The sequence below is a fragment of the Somniosus microcephalus genome, chromosome 13 (assembly GCF_052327205.1).
Source record: "Somniosus microcephalus isolate GS21.2 chromosome 13, FLI_Smic_1.0, whole genome shotgun sequence".
Lineage (NCBI taxonomy): Eukaryota > Metazoa > Chordata > Chondrichthyes > Squaliformes > Somniosidae > Somniosus > Somniosus microcephalus.
This window is the reverse complement of record NC_140999.1, coordinates 2,865,736-2,884,933: the sequence shown is the minus strand read 5'-3', so window position 1 is coordinate 2,884,933 and position 19,198 is coordinate 2,865,736. Positions and strand designations below refer to the sequence as shown.

The following is a 19,198-nucleotide window of genomic DNA, read 5'->3' as shown; positions in this document are numbered from 1 at the left end:
GTTTAAAGTACTCTGGCTCTCCGCTCCCGCTCTGTTTAAAGTACTCTGGCTCTCCGCTCCCGCTCTGTTTAAAGTACTCTGGCTCTCCGCTCCCGCTCTGTTTAAAGTACTCTGGCTCTCCGCTCCCGCTCTGTTTAAAGTACTCTGGCTCTCCGCTCCCGCTCTGTTTAAAGTACTCTGGCTCTCCGCTCCCGCTCTGTTTAAAGTACTCTGGCTCTCCGCTCCCGCTCTGTTTAAAGTACTCTGGCTCTCTGCTCCCGCTCTGTTTAAAGTACTCTGGCTCTCCGCTCCCGCTCTGTTTAAAGTACTCTGGCTCTCCGCTCCCGCTCTGTTTAAAGTACTCTGGCTCTCCGCTCCCGCTCTGTTTAAAGTACTCTGGCTCTCCGCTCCCGCTCTGTTTAAAGTACTCTGGCTCTCCGCTCCCGCTCTGTTTAAAGTACTCTGGCTCTCCGCTCCCGCTCTGTTTAAAGTACTCTGGCTCTCTGCTCCCGCTCTGTTTAAAGTACTCTGGCTCTCCGCTCCCGCTCTGTTTAAAGTACTCTGGCTCTCCGCTCCCGCTCTGTTTAAAGTACTCTGGCTCTCCGCTCCCGCTCTGTTTAAAGTACTCTGGCTCTCCGCTCCCGCTCTGTTTAAAGTACTCTGGCTCTCTGCTCCCGCTCTGTTTAAAGTACTCTGGCTCTTCGCTCCCGCTCTGTTTAAAGTACTCTGGCTCTCCGCTCCTGCTCTGTTTAAAGTACTCTGGCTCTCTGCTCCCATTGTTTAAGGGAGCTAGGAAAGAGATTAAAAAGCAGGACCTCAGGTAGTAATCTCCGAATTACTCCCGGTGCCACGTGCTAGTGAGAACAGGAATAGGAGGATAGGACAGATGAATGCTTGGCTAGAGAGATGGTGCAGGAGGGAGGGCTTTAGATTCCTACGGCATTGGGACCATTTCTGGGGAAGGTGGGACCTGTACAAGCTGGGCGGGTTACACCTCAATAGAGCCGGGACCAATATTCTCGCGGGGAGGTTTGTTAGTGCTGTTGGGGAGGGTTTAAACTAGCTTGGCAGGGGGATGGGCACCAGCATATAGGAGTGGAAAAGAGGAATAAGGTGCATAAAAGAGTGAGTGTGTTGTACTAGAGAAAAAAGTAGTACTAGAGGCTAAAGTAGTTCCATATTAGATAGGAGCAGACTAAGAAAAACTATGAAAAATTCAAAAATGGGTTTAGAATGCATGTACGTAAACGCACAGTGTGGTGAATATGGTTGGTGAGCTACAAGCACAATTAGCTGTGTGGCAATATGATATTGTGGCAATAACGGAAACGTGGCTTAAAAAGTGAGGACTGAGCACTTAATATTCAAGGGTACAAGGTGTTCAGAAAAGATAGGGAAGGAAAAGCGGGAGGTGAGGTGGCAGTGCTGATTAAGGAAGACATTGTAGTGTTGGAAAGGGAGGATGTTCTCGAGGGGACAAGGACAGAATCCATTTGGTTAGAGTTGAGGAGCAAAAAGGGTATGACCACACTATTGGGGGTATTCTATAGGCCTCCAAATAGTCAGTGGGGAGGTAGAGGAGCAAATCTGCAGGGAAATCGCAGAGATATGCACGAGCTATAGAGTGGTGATATTTGGGGACTTTAATTACCCAAGTATCGATTGGGAGAATGCTAGGGTAAAGGGAAAGGAGGGGGAGGAATTTATAAAATGTGTTCAGGTGAATTTCCTTGACCAGTATGTTCTTGGCCCAACTAGGAAGGAGGCATTGCTGGATCTGGTGCTGGGGAATGAGGTGGGCCAAGTCGACCAAGTGTCTGTGGGAGAACACTTGGGTACAAGTGATCATCGTATCATAAGATTTAGATTAGCAATGGAGAGGAGCAAGGAACAATCTAGAGTGAAACTTCTAAACTGGAATAGGACTAACTTCAATCTAGCCAGGGTAAAATGGAACCAAAGACTGACAGGAATAACTGTAACGGAACAATGGGAGATCTTTAAGGAGGAGATGTTCCAAGTACAGGCTAGGTACATTCCAACAAGAGGGAAGGGTAAGGGAACCAAAGCAAGGGCTCCTTGGATGACGAGGGAGATAGAGAAGATGATGAAACAAAAAAAGAGGATGTATGATGCATGTCAGGTGAATTCTTCAAGGGAGAACCAGACTAAATACAATAAGTTGAGAGGGGAAGTGAAGATGAAAATAAGATTGGCAAAGAGAGAACATGAGAGTAGAATGGCGGTTAACATAAAAGGGAACCCAAAAATCTTCTACCGGCATGTAAACAGTAAGCGGGTAGTAAGAGGCAGGGTGGGGACTATTAGGGACAAAGAAGGTGATATATGCTTAGAGGCACAGGGCAAGGCTAGAATACTCAATGAGTACTTTGTATCGGTGTTTACTAAGGAGGTGGATGCTGACAAAATATCGGTAGAAGTGGAAAAGATAGAAGCAATGGAAGGGGTGAAAATTGATAGACAGGATGCACTAGAAAGGCTGGGTATGCTTAGAGTGGACAAGTCACCTGGTCCAGATGGCTTACATTCCAGGTTGCTAAGGGAATTGGGGGAGGAGATAGCGGAAGGGCTTGCCATAATTTTCCAATCTTCCCTAGATGCGGGGGAGGTGCCTGAGGATTGGAAAGTGGCAAATGTGACACCATTGTTCAAGAAAGGGTGTAAGGACAATCCTAGTAACTACAGGCCGGTCAGTTTAACATCAGTGGTGGGTAAAGTTTTAGAAACAATAATCAAGGAAAAAATTAACGGGCATTTGGAGGTTTAAGCTAATTAAGGAGAGCCAAAACGGATTTGTAAAAGGCAGATAGTGTTTGACTAATCTAATTGAATTTTTGGAAGAAGTAACAGGGAGGATTGATGAAGGGAATGCAATGGATGTTGTCTACATGGATTTTAGGAAGCCATTTGACAAAGTACCACATAGAAGGCTGGTTAACAGTGGCAGCTTGGATAAGGAATTGGCTTAAGGACAGAAAACAGCGAGTTGTGATAAATGGCTGTTTTTCAGACTGGAGGATGGTAGACAGTGGTGTTCCCCAGGGTCAGTGCTGGGGCCACTGCTTTTTTTGATGTATATAAATGACCTGGATATTGGAATACAGGGTAGAAGTTCTAAATTTGCCGATGACACCAAACTTGGGGGTGTGGCAGACAGTGAGGATGATACCAATCGACTGCAACAGGACATAGAAAGGCTAGCAGAATGGGCAGACAAGTGGCAGATGGAATTTAATACAGAGAAGTGAAGACCTGGAACTCGCTGCCGACAGAAGTGGTGGAAACGGAGACACTCGGGCCCCGATTTTCGGGCAGCTGTCGGGCGGCTTTTCATGCGGCCGTGGTCCGAAAATCGCGGAAAAAGCGGGTCGGGACCCCCCCCGCCTTGATTCCCCGCCCCGTCCGACTTTTGGACCGCCGTTTCCACGCGCCCCGCTTCAATCCCACCCGCCGCTGGCGGGGCTGCTCGTCAGAGCACTAATCACCAGTGACCACCTTGTTAAGGACGATTTTCCCGTGCCGTTGCGACTTTGGGGCTTTCCCCACCTGAAACCCGCCTGCGGGGAACCCCGCCGATGAGAGCTGGCGTGAAAACAGCTGGCTTGCTTGCAGCAGCAGGTCGCTGAGGGCTGAAGAGATTTAAAGAGGCAGCATTTGCAGGCTGCAGGACCTTGTTGATCAAGGCTTGGGGGAACTATTTGAAGCCTTAGGAGCAGCTGCAGAAAGTTGGAGCCTCACACACTTCTTCAGTGTGAGCTCCTGGGAAGCCCCTCTCACCACCCTAATTCAGGACCTCCTCAACCGAGGCATCTGCTAGAAGCATGGGAGGCCTTTGGCACCTTCCCTTCCTGGCATTAGAGAATCTCCACAGCGGAGGTGGCAGCAGCAGAACCAGGAACAGCAGGATGAGCACCAGGAGCACCAGGCTGCTGCTCACTCACCTGAAGCTGCACAAGCCAGAAGGGGCCAGCGCTTGGAAGTGGCTTGAGAGCACCTTGCTGTGCTTTAGGGGGCCAGTGGGACCCGTTTTTGCACTGGCAGTCCTACTCAGAAGGACTTCCATGAAGATCTGGTTTCTCTGTTCAACAGATGGCCAACGCTCCTCGAGATGTCATTCTCTTATGAGCACTCACCATGTTTTCCGTATGCTGGCGAGTTATCTCCTCCATGGAGGTTGCCAACCTTTCCATGGTGCTGCGTTCATGCACCAATGACTCCACAAAGGCTCTGCTCATGGTCGCTATGGACTCCTCCATTCGCTCCACACTCGCAGCGACCCTGGAGACAAAACCTGCCAGAGACTCCTGCATCTGTGCATGGAGATCCATCACCTCTTCTCTTGCGGATGGACCCAGAGGCAGAGGGTCGAGATGCAGCGCAGCTGAGCTGGCAGAGCCCTGCGCCCTCCGACGAGGACTCTCCACTACTGTCCCTGTCTCCAGTATCTGCTGAGGCTCACTTGTCAGCTGTGAAACACCAGGTGACAACACTACTCTATGTCCCGAAGGTCCCCCCGAGGTGTGAGTGTCTGCGCTGGTGCTGGGTGCGCTTACTTCTGCTGACGCTGCACCCTCAGAGGTTGGAGATTCCTCTGAGGAGTCTGGCTGCACAGCCTCTTCCTCCTCCACAGTGAGGACGGGGGCTCTGGATGGTACTGTGGGGGAGTAAAGGAAGGAGTTACAGATGTAATGCCAAGGTTCTTGTGACTCCCAGCGAGTTGGCATCTGCTGACACCTGCATCCATGCAGCATTGGTCTCAGTGGGAGGCCTCTTCCTCCCTGACCTAGGGAAGAGGACCTCCCTGTGGGCCCTAACCCCATCCAATAATGCCTGCAGTGAAGCCTCGTCGAATTTGAAGGCAGCTCGGGGTCTGGCACTGGCCACAGCTGCTGCAGGCTCCTCTGCCATCCTGTATGGTTCGTTTGGAAGCCTTCAGATGATGCAGTGCTTGCTATGGACCTTGAAAGCACCACGAATGATGACATCATACTGTGGGGATTTCTGACTCGATTTAGACAATTAGCAAGGCTTCCCACATGCTGGGAATTAATTGGCCAATTGAGGGAAAATTGCGTGGGGCTGGCTGACACTTTTTTGTGTGTGTCAGAAACCCCACATTCGGGGAAATCCAACCATTCCCCACGCAAGCCGAAAATCGGGGCCTCAATGTTTTCAAGGGGAGACTGGATAGGCACTTGAGGGAAATAAACTTGCAGGGCTACGGGGATAGAGCGGGGGAATGGGACTGACTGGATTGCTCCACAGAGAGCCGGCACGGACTCGATGGGCCGAATGGCCTCCTTCTGTGCCGTTATGAGTCTGAGATGCCCAAAGAGCCATTCTTCATGGTTGAGTGCAGGCAGTGAGTGTCGCAGATCCACATGTGGGGCATCATGGGCAAGTCTGCTGCTGACTTCGCCCATGTGAACACTCCAGCACTGGCCGTTCTTCTCTTCCCACGTCCCGCACCGAGGCACTGAAGCCAGTTCCAGGGCCATTATCGCCTCACAGCTGAGGTCAGCTAACTCGGGACAGACCAGAGGTCGAACCTGGTCTGAATGGCCCAGTATTACCCGCTCGGCCATTTGCGAGAGCATTTTAACATAGAACCAGGTGTGTTTGTGGATGAAATCCCCAGGTGTCCTGGTGGATTGAATCCCCAGCGGTGTTGGCGAATTACTGCTTCAGGAAGGTTAGCTAAATGAGGCACTGCCACCACTGACCATCACCAATGGTGTTGTTGCAGAATCATAAGGACACAAGAATTAGGAGCAGGAGTCGGCCATTCGGCCCCTCGAGCCTGCTCCACCATGCAATAAGATCATGGCTGAACTTCGACCTCAGCTCCACTTTCCCCCATATCCCCTGATTCCCCTAGAGTCCAAAAATCTTATTGATCAGTCATGAATATACTCAATGACTGAGCCTCTACAGCCCTCTGGGGTGGAGAATTCCAAAGATTCACCACCCTCTGAGTGAAGACATTTCTCCTCATCTCAGCACTAAATGGCCGACCCCTTATCCTGAGACTGTGACCCCTGGTTCTAGACTCCCCAGCCAGGGGAAACATCCTCTCCGCATCTACCCTGTCAATCCCCCTCAGAATCTTGTATGTTTCAATGAGATCACCTCTCATTCTTCTAAACCCCGGAGAGTATCGGCCCATTCTACACAATCTCTCCTCATAGGACAATCCCCCCATCCCAGGAACCAGTCTGGTGAACCTTCGTTGCACTCTCTCTATGGCAAGTATATCCTTCCTTCGGTAAGGAGACCAAAACTGTCCACAATACTCCAGGTGTGGTCTCACCAGGGCCCTATATAATTGCATGTTGTGCCTGCGTGTTCGCTTTCTGTGATTTGTGTACACGGACCCCCAAACCCCTCTCAACACCAACATTTTCTAGTCTCTCACCTTTTTAAAAAAAATTCTGCTTTTCTATTCTTCCTACCAAAGTGGATACTTTCACATTTCCCCACATTATACGTCATCTGCCACCATCTTGCACATTCACTTAACCTGTCTATGTCCCTTTGCAGCCTCTTTGCGTTCTCCTCACACCTTACTTTCCCACCTAGCTTTGTATTATCAGCAAACTTGGATACATTACGCTCGGTCCCTTCGTGTAAATCATTGATGTAGATTGTGAATAGCTGAGGCCCCAGCACTGATCCTTGCGGCAGCCCACTAGTGACAACCTGCCAACCTGAAAATGACCCGTTTATTCCTACTCTGTTTTCTGTCCGTTAACCAATCCTCAATCCATGCTAATACATTACCCCATCCCATGAGCACTAATCTTGTGTAAAAACTTCTTGTGTGACACCTTATCGAATGTCTTTTAGAAATCCAAATCCACCACATCCACTGGTTCCCCTTTATTTACCCTGCCAGTTATATCCTCAAAAAACTGATAGATTTGTCAAAACACGATTTCCCTTTCATAAAACCATGCTGATTCTGCCTAATCAGATTATGATTTTCTAAATGCCCTGTTACCACTTCCATAATAATGGATTCCAGCATTTTCCCGACAACTGATGTCAGGTTAACTGGCTTGCAGTTCCCTGTTTTCTCTCTCCCTGCTTTCTTGAATAGCAGGGTTACATTTGCTACCTTCCAGTCTGCTGGGACCGTTCTAGAATCTGGAGAATTTTGGAAGATCGCAACCAAAGCATTGATTATCTCTGCAGCCAACTCTTTTAGAACTTAAGATCTAGGCCATTAGGTCCAGGGGATTTGTCGGCTTTTAGTCCCATTAGTTTCGCAAATACTTTTTCTTTTTTTTATTCGTTCATGGGATGTGGGCGTCGCTGGCAAGTATTGCCCATTTTGCCCATCCCTAATTGCCCCTTGAGAAGGTGGTGGTGAGCCGCCTTCTTGAACCGCTGCAGTCCGTGTGGTGAAGGTGCTCCCACAGTGCTTTTAGGGAGGGAGTTCCCGGATTTTGACCCAGCGACGATGAAGGATCGGCCGATATACTTCCAAGTCAGGATGGTGTGTGACTTGGAGGGGAACTTGGAGGTGGTGGTGTTCCCATGCGCCTGCTGCCCTTGTCCTTCTCGGTGGAAGAGGTCGTGGGTTTGGGAGGTGCTGCCGAAGAAGCCTTGGCGAGTTGCTGCAGTGCATCTTGTAGATGGTACACACTGCAGCCACGGTGCGCCGGTGGTGGAGGGAGTGAATGTTTAAGGTGCTGGATGGGGTGCCAATCAAGCGGGCTGCTTTGTCCTGGATGGTGTCGAGCTTCTTGAGTGTTGGAGCTGTACTCATCCAGGCAAGTGGAGAGTATTCCATCACACTCCTGACTTGTGCCTTGTAGATGGTGGAAAGGCTTTGGGGGATTCAGGAGGCGAGACACTCGCCGCAGAATACCCAGCCTCTGACCTGCTCTTGTTGCCACAGTATTTATGTGGCTGGTCCAGTTAAGTTTCTGGTCAATGGTGACCCCCAGGATGTTGATGGTGGGGAATTCGGCGATGGTAATGCAGTTGAATGTCAAGGGGAGGTGGTTAGACTCTCGCTTGTTGGAGATAGTCATTGCCTGGCACTTCTGTGGCGCGAATGTTACCTGCCACTTATCAGCCCAAGCCTGAACGTCGTCCAGGTCTTGTTGCATGCAGGCATGGACTGCTTCATTATCTGAGGAGTTGTGAATGGCACTGAACACTGTGCAATCATCAGCGAACACCCCGATTTCTGACCTTCTGTTGGAGGGAAGGTCATTGATTAAGCAGCTGAAGATGGTTGGGCCTAGGACACTGCTCTGAGGAACTCCTGCAGCAATGTCCTGGGGCTGAGATGATTGACCTTCAACCACCACAACCATCTTCCTTTGTGCTAGGTATGACTCCAGCCAGTGGAGAGTTTTCCCCAATTCCCATTGACTTCAGTTTTACTGGGGCTCCTTAATGCCACACTCGGTCAAATGCTGCCTTGATGTCAAGGGCAGTCACTCGCCCCTCACCTCTGGAATTCAGCTCCTTTGTCCATGTTTGGACCAAGGCTGTAATGAGGTCGGGAGCCGAGTAGTCTTGGTGGAACCCAAACTGGGCATCAGTGAGCAGGTTATTGGTAAGTGCCGCTTGATAGCACTGTCGATGACACCTGCCATCGCTTTGCTGATGATTGAGAGTAGACTGATGGATTGGATTTGTCCTGCTTTTTGTGGACAAGACATACCTGAGCAGTTTTCCACATTGTCAGATAGATGCCAGTGTTAGAGCTGTACTGGAACAGCTTGGCTAGAGGCGCGGCTAGTTCTGGAGCACAAGTCTTCACGATAGCCGGAATGTTGTCGGGGCCCATAGCCTTTGCTCTATCCAGTGCACTCAGCCGTTTCTTGATATCACGTGGAATGAATCGAATTGGCTGAAGACTGGCTTCTGTGATGGTGGGGACCTCATGAGTAGGCCGATATGGATCATCCACTCGGCACTTCTGGCTGAAGATGGTTGCAAATGCTTCAGCCTTGTCTTTTGCACTCACGTGCTGGTCTCCACCATCATTGAGGATGGGGATATTCATGGAGCCTCCTCCTCCCGTTAGTTGTTTAATGGTCCACCACCATTCACGACTGGATGTGGCAGGACTGCAGAGCTTTGATCTGATCTGTTGATTGTGGGATCGCTTCGCTCTGTCTATAGCATGCTGCTTCTGCTTTTTAGCACGCATGTAGTCCTGTGTTGTTGCAGCTTCCCCAGGTTGGCAGCTCATGTTTAGGTACACCTGGTGATGCTCCTGGCATGCTCTTCTACACTCCTTATTGAACCAGGGTTGGTCCCCTGGCTTGGTGGTAATGGTAGAGTGAGGGATATGCAGGGCCATGAGGTTACAGATTGTGGTGGAATACAATTCTGCTGCTGCTGATGGCCCTCACGGATGCCCAGTTTTGAACTGCTAGATCTGTTCTGAATCTATCCCATTTAGCAGTGGTAGTGCCACACAACACGATGGAGGGTGTCCTTAATATGAAGACGGAACTTTGTCTCCACAATGACTGTGCGGTGGGCACTGCTACCGATCATGGACAGATGCATCTGCAACAGGTAGATTGGTGAGGACGAGGTCAAGTAGGTTTTTCCCTCGTGTTGGTTCTCTCACCACCTGTCGCAGGCCCAGACTGGCAGCTATGTCCTTCAGGACTCGGCCAGCTCGGTCAGTAGTGGTGCTACCGAGCCACTCTTGGTGATGGACATTGAAGTCCCGCACCCAGAGTACATTCTGTGCCCTTGATACTCTCAGTGCTTCTTCCAAGTGGTGTTCAACATGGCAGAGTACTGGTTCATCAGCTGAGGGAGGGCGGTAGGTGGTAATCAGCAGGAGGTTTCCTTGCCCATGCTTGACCTGAAGCCATGAGACTTCATGGGGTCCGGAGTCAATGTTGAGGACTCCCAGGGCCACTCCTTCCCGACTGTATACCACTGTACTGCCACCCCTGGTGGGTCTGTCCTGCCGGTGGGACAGGACATACCCAGGGATGGTGATGGAGGAGTTTGGGACACGGGCTGAAAGGTATGATTCTGTGAGTATGACGATGTCAGGCTGTTGCTTGACTAGTCTGTGGGACAGCTCTCCCAATTTTGGCACAAGTCCCCAGATGTTGGTGAGGAGGACTTTGCAGGGTGGACTGGGCTGGGTGTGGTGTTGCCGTGTCCACAGCTGGCGCCGAGGTCGATGCTGGGTGGTCCGTCAGTTTCATTCTTATTATTGTGTTTCTTAGCGGTTTGGTACAACTGAGTGTCTCGTTCGGCCTATTTCAGAGGGCAGTTAAGAGTCAACCACATTGCTGTGGGTCTGGAGTCACATTTAGGCCAGACCGGGTAAGGACGGCAGATTTCCTTCCCTAAAGGACATTTTTTTTAAAACAAATGCCTGATAGTTTCATGATTACCATTACTGATACTAGTAATTATTCCTGATTTATTTAATTGAATTTAAATTCCCCAGCTGCCGTGGTGGGATTTGAACCCATGTCTCTGGCTCATTAGTCCAGGATTACTAGCCCAGTGACATTACCACTGTGCTACTGTTCCCAGTAATGTCGTTGAATGTCATGGGGCCGTGGTTAGATTCTCACTTGTTGGAGATAGTCATTGCTTGGCACTTGTGTGGCGTAAGTGTTACCAGCCACTTATCAGCCCAAGTCCTTGTCTACTGATAATTACTTTTAAGTTCCTCACTCTCATTAACCCCTTGATTCCCCACTATTTTTGGAATGCTTTTTTGTCTTCTACTGTGAAGACAGATACAAATATTTGTTTAAAGTCTCCACCAGTACTTTGTTCCCCAATATAATTTCTCCTGTCTCAGCCTCTAAGGGACCAACCCTTACTTTTGTTACACTTTTTTTCTTTTTACATACTTGTAGAAGCTCTTATCTATTTTTATATTTCTTGCTAGTTTACTCTCATTCTATTTTTCTCTCATCAATTTTTGCTGGTTTCTGAAGCTCTCCCAATCCTCCGATTTAGGACTATTCTTCGCAACATTATAAGCCTCTTTTAATCTAATACTATCCTTAACTTCTTTAGTTAGCCACAGATGAATCACTTTTCCCATCGAGTTTTTATTTCTCAATGGAATGTATATTCATTGAGACTTTGGAATGTTTGCCACTGCTGATCTACCATCATACCTTTTAATCTAATTTACCAATCTACCTGAGCCAACTCGCCCCTCATACCTCTGTAATTGGCTTTATTTAAGTTTAAGACTCTAGATTCGGACCTAAGTATGTCACTCTCGAACACAATGTGAAATTCTATCATGTTATGATCTTTCTTCCCTAGAGGATCCTTTACTATGAGATTATTAATTAACCCTGCCTCATTACACGATACATGATCTAAAATAGCCCGTTCCCTGGTTGGTTTCATGACGTATTGTTCTAGGGAACTGTCTCACATGCATTCCATAAAATCATCCTCCAGACTACTTTTGCCAATTTGATTTGTCCAGTCTATATGAAGATTAAAGTCCCCACAATTATTGCATTACCTTTGTTACAACTATTATTTGTTGAATAACAGTCTGTCCAACAGTATAGCTACTGTTAGGGGGTCTGAAAACTATTCCCACCAGTGTTTTCTGCCCCTTGTTATTTCTTATCTCCACCCACACTGATTCTACTTCCTGATCTTTCGGGCCGAGATCCTTTCTCGCTACTGTCCTTATCTCATCCTTTATCATCAGGGCGACCTCCTCCTTCTCCATTCTGCCTGTCTTTACGAAACATCAAGTACCCTGGAACATTTAGTTTCCAAGCTTGGTCAACTTGCAACCACGTCTCTAATGGCGATTAGATCAAACCCATTTATCTCTTTGTGCCATGAATTTGTCTATCTTGTTATGAATGCTTTGTGTATATTCAGATAAAGAGCCTTTAATTTTAACTTTTTACCATTATTTCCTGTTTTCACCTTATTTGCTGCTGCACTGTTACCGTTAAACTTTCTGTCCCTTACTGTCGCACTGCTTATCTTTACCCAAGTTGCTACACTGCTCCATTGCCATGACTTCTCTTTAGATTTCTAAATTTCCCCTCACCTGACCCCTGCACACCCCCCCCCCCCCCCCTTTTTCGTTTAAAGCCCTATCTACAGCCCTAGTTATTCGATTCACCAGGACACTGGTTCCAGCCCGGTTTAAGTGGAGCCCATATGAACGGAACAGCTCCTTCTTTCCCCAGTACTGGTGCCAGTGTCCCATGAATCGAAACCCCTTCCTCCCCCACCACGCATTTAACTCTCTGATCTGTTTGTCCCTATGACAATTTGCGAGTGGCTCAGGTAACAAGCCAGAGATTATTACCTTTAAAGTTCTGCGTTTTAATTTGGACCCTAGCTCCTCAAACTCTCTTAGCAGAACCTCATTCCTAGTTTTACTTATGCCGTTGGTTCCTACGTGGACCATGACAACTGAATCCTCCCTCTTCTCTCCCCCCCGCCACCCCCCCCTAAATTCGGCATGAGATAGCCTTAACCCTGGCACCGGCAGGCAACACACCCCTCGGAACTTGCAGCTGCAGAGAATGGTATCTATCCCCTGACTATACTGTCCCCTACCACTACAACATTCCTTTTCACTCCACCCACTTGAATGGCCTCCTGCACCATGGTGCTGTGGTCAGTTTGCTCATCCACTCTGCAGATTTTGCCCTCATCCACACAGGCAGCAAGAACCTCATACCTGTTGAACAAGGGCAAAGGCTGAGGCTCCTCCAGCACTGCAGCCGGGGGCCCCTTCCCTGCTTGAGTCGCAGTTACGCCCTCCTGTCCCTGACCACTAACCAGACCTGTACCACTGCCTAACCCAAGGGGTGTGACTGCCTCCTGGATCAAAGTGTTCAGGTAACTTGCACCCTCCCTGATGCCCTGCGATGTTTGCACCTCGGACTCCAGCTCAACAACTCTGAGCTGAAGTTTTCAGAGATGCAGACATTTGCTGTCGGTGCGGTCGTTTGGGATCGTGATACTCTCCACAAGCTCCCACATGCTGCAGTTGTGGCACTGCCAGCCCTATATAACCATGTTTTATTTATTTAATTAACTTAGCTTATAGTTTTTTAACTAATTAATAGATCTAGTTTAAGTGCTAGGTCAATTAAATATTTACCTGTAACAAACCACTACAAGTATTGGAGGCAAAAAGCAGCACCTCCTTCCCCCTCTGCTCCAAATTCTCACTCTCTCCAAATTCCCAACTTTAACACTCTGTTTCGGTGCACTCCATTTAACCATTCTGTGCGTCAGCAGATACCGTGAGAAAAAATTTATTCTCCTCTCTAATCTTGCTCCGGGGCTTGCAAGTTTTGTAACTGTGCCCTAGAGTGTTGTGTACTCACCATCCCAAGTTAAATATTCTACTTTCCTGCACACAAGTCTGTTCCCTTCAACACACCTGTCTACTCTGTGGTGAACTTGCTCCGTGCCCTTAAGGCAGCACAGTTACACCAGCAAGGGGTGCAAAGTAACGTGGCATGAACAGTTTCTAATAAACTCTGATGGTGAGGGCTGTGCTTGTGCAGAAATAACTTGACGTGTCTCCTCTCTAGAAACGGCCGGTGCCCAATGATTTCATCGATCCGCTGGCCAATAAGAAGCCGAGAATATCTCTTTTGACCAGTCGGGTTCCTCCGACTTTGAATGGCAGGTTAAATCCCTCCAATGGGAAAGAGGTGGCAGCTCCCTCTGTCCAATCGGCTGCCCCCGACTCAGTTAGCTCCACTTCCACCTTGCCGATGCTGGTGGAGATTCAGCGACCTCATGACCTCCTCTCGGACGTCAGCAATGATTCGAGCCACAATGGTCGGGACTGTGAAGGCCAGGAGGCCCCGGAGCAGCCTGGCTGCCCGCCCCCCTCGCACTTGCCTCGTCCCAGCGTGCCGAGCCTTCCTTCATCCCACGTGAAGTCGAAGAAAAAATCTAAAAAGCACAAAGACAAGGAGCGAGCAAGGGAAAGGAAGGGCAGCGAGGAAGGGTGCGGAGAGCGAGTGAGAGACTGTGATTTTCTTCAGAGCTGCAGGGAGCAGAAGAAAGACGTTCCGCAGAAGGCTGCAGGTGGGTGTTGTGGTGTCTGGGGGGGGCTCCCCCTCTCTCTCCCCACCTGGGGGGCTCCCCTCTGCCCCACCCCGTCTTGGGGAGGCTTCCCCCTCCCCCAGTTCTGGCAAAGGTTTGATTCTGAAAGCGCGTCTCGCCTTGCGGCCATTGGGTGTGACCGAGCCTCACTATGTTGCCCGGAGACAGTGCCGCACAACCACACGCATTTCCCATGACTGATTGCAGCCTCGGGATTTAATGCAGGATTTGTATAGTAGTATTAGTGATTTGTGTTATACTGACTGTAAATCTATAATGTAGAGACTCCTGAACTCAGTGAGCTGCCTCGAGGGGCGTGCATCCAATCCCTGTTCCCATGAATTCCCGTACATCTTGAGTTGCTGCTACTGACAGATCTCAGCATTCTGGGGTACGGGTTCCACAGACACTGACTCTCACTGGGGTACGGGTTCCACAGACACTGACTCTCACTGGGGTACGGGTTCCACACACACTGACTCTCACTGGGGTACGGGTCCCACACACACTGACTCTCACTGGGGTACGAGTTCCACACACACTGACTCTCACTGGGGTACGGGTTCCACAGACACTGACTTTCACTGGGTACAGGTTCCACAGACACTGACTCTCACTGGGGTACAGGTTCCCCACACACTGACTCTCACTGGGGTACAGTTCCACACACACACACTGACTCTCACTGGGGTACGGGTTCCCCACACACTGACTCTCACTGGGGTACGGGTTCCACAGGCACTGACTCTCACTGGGGTACGGGTTCCACACACACTGACTCTCACTGGGGTACGGGTTCCACACGCACTGACTCTCACTGGGGTACGGGTTCCACAGACACTGACTCTCACTGGGGTACGGGTTCCACACACACTGACTCTCACTGTGGTACGGGTTCCACACACTGACTCTCACTGGGGTACGGGTTCCACACGCACTGACTCTCACTGGGGTACGGGTTCCACACACACTGACTCTCACTGGGGTACGGGTTCCACACGCACTGACTCTCACTGGGGTACGGGTTCCACACGCACTGACTCTCACTGGGGTACGGGTTCCACACACACTGACTCTCACTGGGGTACGGGTTCCTGTCATTCGCCCTCTCCTGCAGCTTGTCTCTCGAGATCCCGGCAGACCGGCTCTGTATTGCCAGAATTTCTGCATTTATTTCAGTTTTCCAGCAATTGTTTGGGAGCTATATTCTTGGATCCCGTTGGGAATTCGTTGGAAGCACTAGAGTCACAGCAATTCTGTGGTAAAGCCACCAGAGGGCTCTGCTCCACTCCACAGTCGTGACCTCAGCACTGAATCGGTGTGGAGCCCACTCACTGCTAGTGTGTGTGGGGAGTGGCGGAGTTCACCGGCGTGCTGCTTCCAAGCTCCGACTGCCGATTTCTCAGTGTCTCCTCTCTCTCAACGCCCCAACTGGCAAACTACTGGGGTAAGAGGATACCCGAGTTTTCAAATAAATACACAAAAGGCAGGCTTCGTACTGACCGGCTTTTCTACTGCTGGCACAGAGTGAGAATGATGGCGGACCACCAGTTTGATAAGCTCTCACCTTGATAGCAGTCAGCATGTCTATCCCATGCACCGATTGTCTGGGTGGAGTGCTAAAGACACAATGTACTAGCAGCATACAGACCCCCGCCCCCAGCACAAAAAACCGCTGGTTCTGTGGCTCTGCATCATTTTGCAGACTGCACTGCTCTTGCCCTTTGCAGTCACGATCTTCCCTTTCACACCAAACATCACAAGTACAGAATGGTTAGCAGCATCAATTAAACAGGACAGCGCAGGTGCACCCTCATCCGTACAGTGCTCGACATAGCTGACGTCTGACTGCAACTTGGCATTTATATTGCAACAGAAACATCCTGAGCCCTTTACTGAGAGGTAATGGGCCGGTTGGGCACTGGGCAGGAGAGGTTGGGAGCAGTTGGACACGGGGCAGGAGGTGGAAGAGGTTAAAAGAGGGGACTGAAGATCTGGTTAAAAGTGGTTCCACGCCGGTTAATGGGGTGGACCTCTACCGGTAATTGGGGGGCGTTCCTACCCCGGTTTGGGATGTATTGGGTTCCTCTTCTTTCGTTGTAAACACCAGTTTGTTTCCTTGTAGGGTTGAACGGGATGTGCAACCGCTCCAGCGTTCCAACATCGACGTCGGACGTGCCTGATTATTTAATGTAAGTACAAGTGGTGTAGGAGGCTCCGGGGCTACTCCCCTGTGCTCTGTTACTGCTTCCAGTCGTTTCCCTCTTCTCTCCTGCATCTGCTGAGTCCTCCCTTAGGGGCAGGCACTGGGTTTCCTCCAAGAAGTGGCCATTCTTCATGTGTCGCCAAGCTATTCGACTGTGATTGCTTCGGAGTCAACCACTGATCCTGTCCACACACAATGTCCACAGATAATCCACATTCGTGCACGTCACTGATTGCCATCAGGAGTGGGGTCCCTTACTGATTTCTTTCTCTCCCCAGTCTTAAGGCCCCAACATTAGTCCGGCTGAAATTAGCTAATTTAGTGGAGACTGGAAATTGAAACGGGTTCTTCAGGATCAGGACCATCCAAGTTGTTCCTTTTCCCTTCCTGTCCACTTGTCAGTTGTGGCTCAGTGGGTCACACCTCTGATTCAGAAGGTCGTGGGTTCAAGTCCCACTCCAGAGACTTGAGCAAAAATCTGGGCTGACACTCCAGTGCAGTACTGAGGGAGCGCCACACTGTCGGAGGGGCAGTACTGAGGGAGCCCGCACTGTCGGAGGGGCAGTACTGAGGGAGCGCCGCACTGTCGGAGGGGCAGTACTGAGGGAGCGCCGCACTGTCGGAGGGGCAGTACTGAGGGAGCGCCGCACTGTCGGAGGGGCAGTACTGAGGGAGCGCCGCACTGTCGGAGGGGCAGTACTGAGGGAGCGCCGCACTGTCAGAGGGGCAGTACTGAGGGAGCGCCGCACTGTCGGAGGGGCAGTACTGAGGGAGCGCCGCACTGTCGGAGGGGCAGTACTGAGGGAGCGCCGCACTGTCGGAGGGGCAGTACTGAGGGAGCGCCGCACTGTCGGAGGGGCGGTACTGAGGGAGCGCCGCACTGTCGGAGGGGCGGTACTGAGGGAGCGCCGCACTGTCGGAGGGGCGGTACTGAGGGAGCGCCGCACTGTCGGAGGGGCGGTACTGAGGGAGCGCCGCACTGTCGGAGGGGCGGTACTGAGGGAGCGCCGCACTGTCGGAGGGGCGGTACTGAGGGAGCGCCGCACTGTCGGAGGGGCGGTACTGAGGGAGCGCCGCACTGTCGGAGGGGCGGTACTGAGGGAGCGCCGCACTGTCGGAGGGGCGGTACTGAGGGAGCGCTGCACTGTCGGAGGGGCAGTACTGAGGGAGTGCTGCACTGTCGGAGGGGCAGTACTGAGGGAGCACCGCACTGTCGGAGGGGCGGTACTGAGGGAGTGCTGCACTATCGGAGGGGCGGTACTGAGGGAGCACCGCACTGTCGGAGGGGCAGTACTGAGGGAGCGCTGCACTGTCGGAGGGGCCGTCTTTCGGACACGATGTTGAGTAAGGTGCTATCTGAAGGCTCTACAATATTTCTCCCTCAACCAGCACCACCAAGAACAGATCACCTGTCATTCATTCATTCAGAAGCATTTCATTCTAATTGCAGCACTGAGAGATGTGATAATAAGCAGTAGAAATTCCAGCTCTCTTTGGAGCCACCTATTCAGTGTTTTCTGGTGTGGATTTCTCCCTCAGTAAATATGCAGCAATTGCGTCGCAGGAACAGAGGCAAGGTTATAAAACCGATTTCAATGCAGAGTACAGTGAGTACCGGACCTGCACTCCAGGATAGAGAGCATCACCAGGCGCTTCACACAGCGGGGATGCTGAACTCAAACAGCTCTCTCCCGGCTCCGCTGAATACAAGGTATGGGGAGCATTGGCTGCACTTCCAGTAAAAATTACACACTGCCCACCCACCCACCTCTTCCGCTCGCCTCTCCGCACACAAGGCCAGTGCGATGCCTGGCAAAAGGCAGCTAGTCAGATGTGTGTTTCTATACACTGGGAGGTTTGGGGGGGGAGGTGGAGAGGCCATGAGGGCGGGGGGGGTGGCGGTGGTGGGGGACACAGTGTGAGGGGCTGGGAGCCGTGGCGCTGTCTATCTAAACAGTTGAGCGCAATGCTGTCCTTTGTTGTTTGTTCTGGGTGTGTGGGTGACACTGGCGAGGCTGTTTGTTGCCCTGAAGGCACCAAGAGCCAACCATGCAGTTTTTGGGCCTGCAGTCACGTGCAGGCCAGTCTGTGTAGCGGTGACACGGTCCCTTGCAGTGGGGGCTGACTAAGACCACTCGGTAACGATTTTGTGCCATCCCATCCCTTTCTCCTCTGGTCCGATCACCTAGTAGAAATAGCCCCTCCCCTGAGAGCAGCTAGCTCAGTGCAGACCAGGCATTGAACCTGCAAGGCTCCGGGTGGTGATTGTACCCCTACAGAGAGACGCTTCTTTGTTCTGGTCTGAGCCCCAGTTTGCTCATGGGGGGTGCGGGGGGTTTCTCTGCCCCTCAGCTCTGCCTCCTTGTGGTTCAGTCAAGCAATGCTGGTGGATTTTTTTGAGGGGGGGCTGGGAGGGTAGCTGCGCCGTACATACCCTGACTAAGCACCCCCGGAGCCAGGGCGAGTGGTTTACACTGAACAAGCAAGGCAGATTCCACTTGGGTTACGTGCGATTGGATTTTCTCATTATTTGCTTCAGACTGTTTTTCTGTAAAGTCTACAAAGCCGTCGCTTCACTCTTCCATTGAAACTGTGTCCCAAACCTTTACCCACGTGTCTTGTTCCCACAGACCACCCACGATCAGATCTTACAGGAATATCGGAAAATTAAGAAGGTAAGAGTTTGAGCGGAAATGGACGATGAACTTGCTGCTGTTCCCAGTGTTCCCATCACCACAGCAGTGGTGGAACGGGATTCGTTTCTTGTCTGGGAGAGGGGCTGCCCTGAAACTGCAGGCGGGATATGGGTAGCAGGACGCAGACAGCTGGAGCAGTGTCCGGGGTGGGGATGGGGGCGGAGGGCAGAGTAATGCTGAGATGTGAAAAATTACACATTGCGAGTGACAGATGCAAGGA

The 19,198-nt window shown here is 50.8% G+C and overlaps 1 protein-coding gene across 1 annotated transcript in view; it reads left to right on the top strand.

The window, feature by feature from the left end:
- Window positions 1-18,984, top strand: part of ell (elongation factor RNA polymerase II) — a 122,406-nt gene extending 103,422 nt beyond the window's left edge. The window contains 6 exon segments of the mRNA XM_086004340.1: window positions 13,554-14,058; window positions 16,202-16,268; window positions 17,822-17,895; window positions 17,898-17,947; window positions 17,949-17,993; window positions 18,913-18,984. Of these exon segments, the coding sequence (XP_085860466.1) occupies window positions 13,554-14,058; window positions 16,202-16,268; window positions 17,822-17,895; window positions 17,898-17,947; window positions 17,949-17,993; window positions 18,913-18,969 (798 nt within the window). The 3' untranslated portion in view covers window positions 18,970-18,984.
- Window positions 18,985-19,198: the final 214 nt, after the last annotated feature.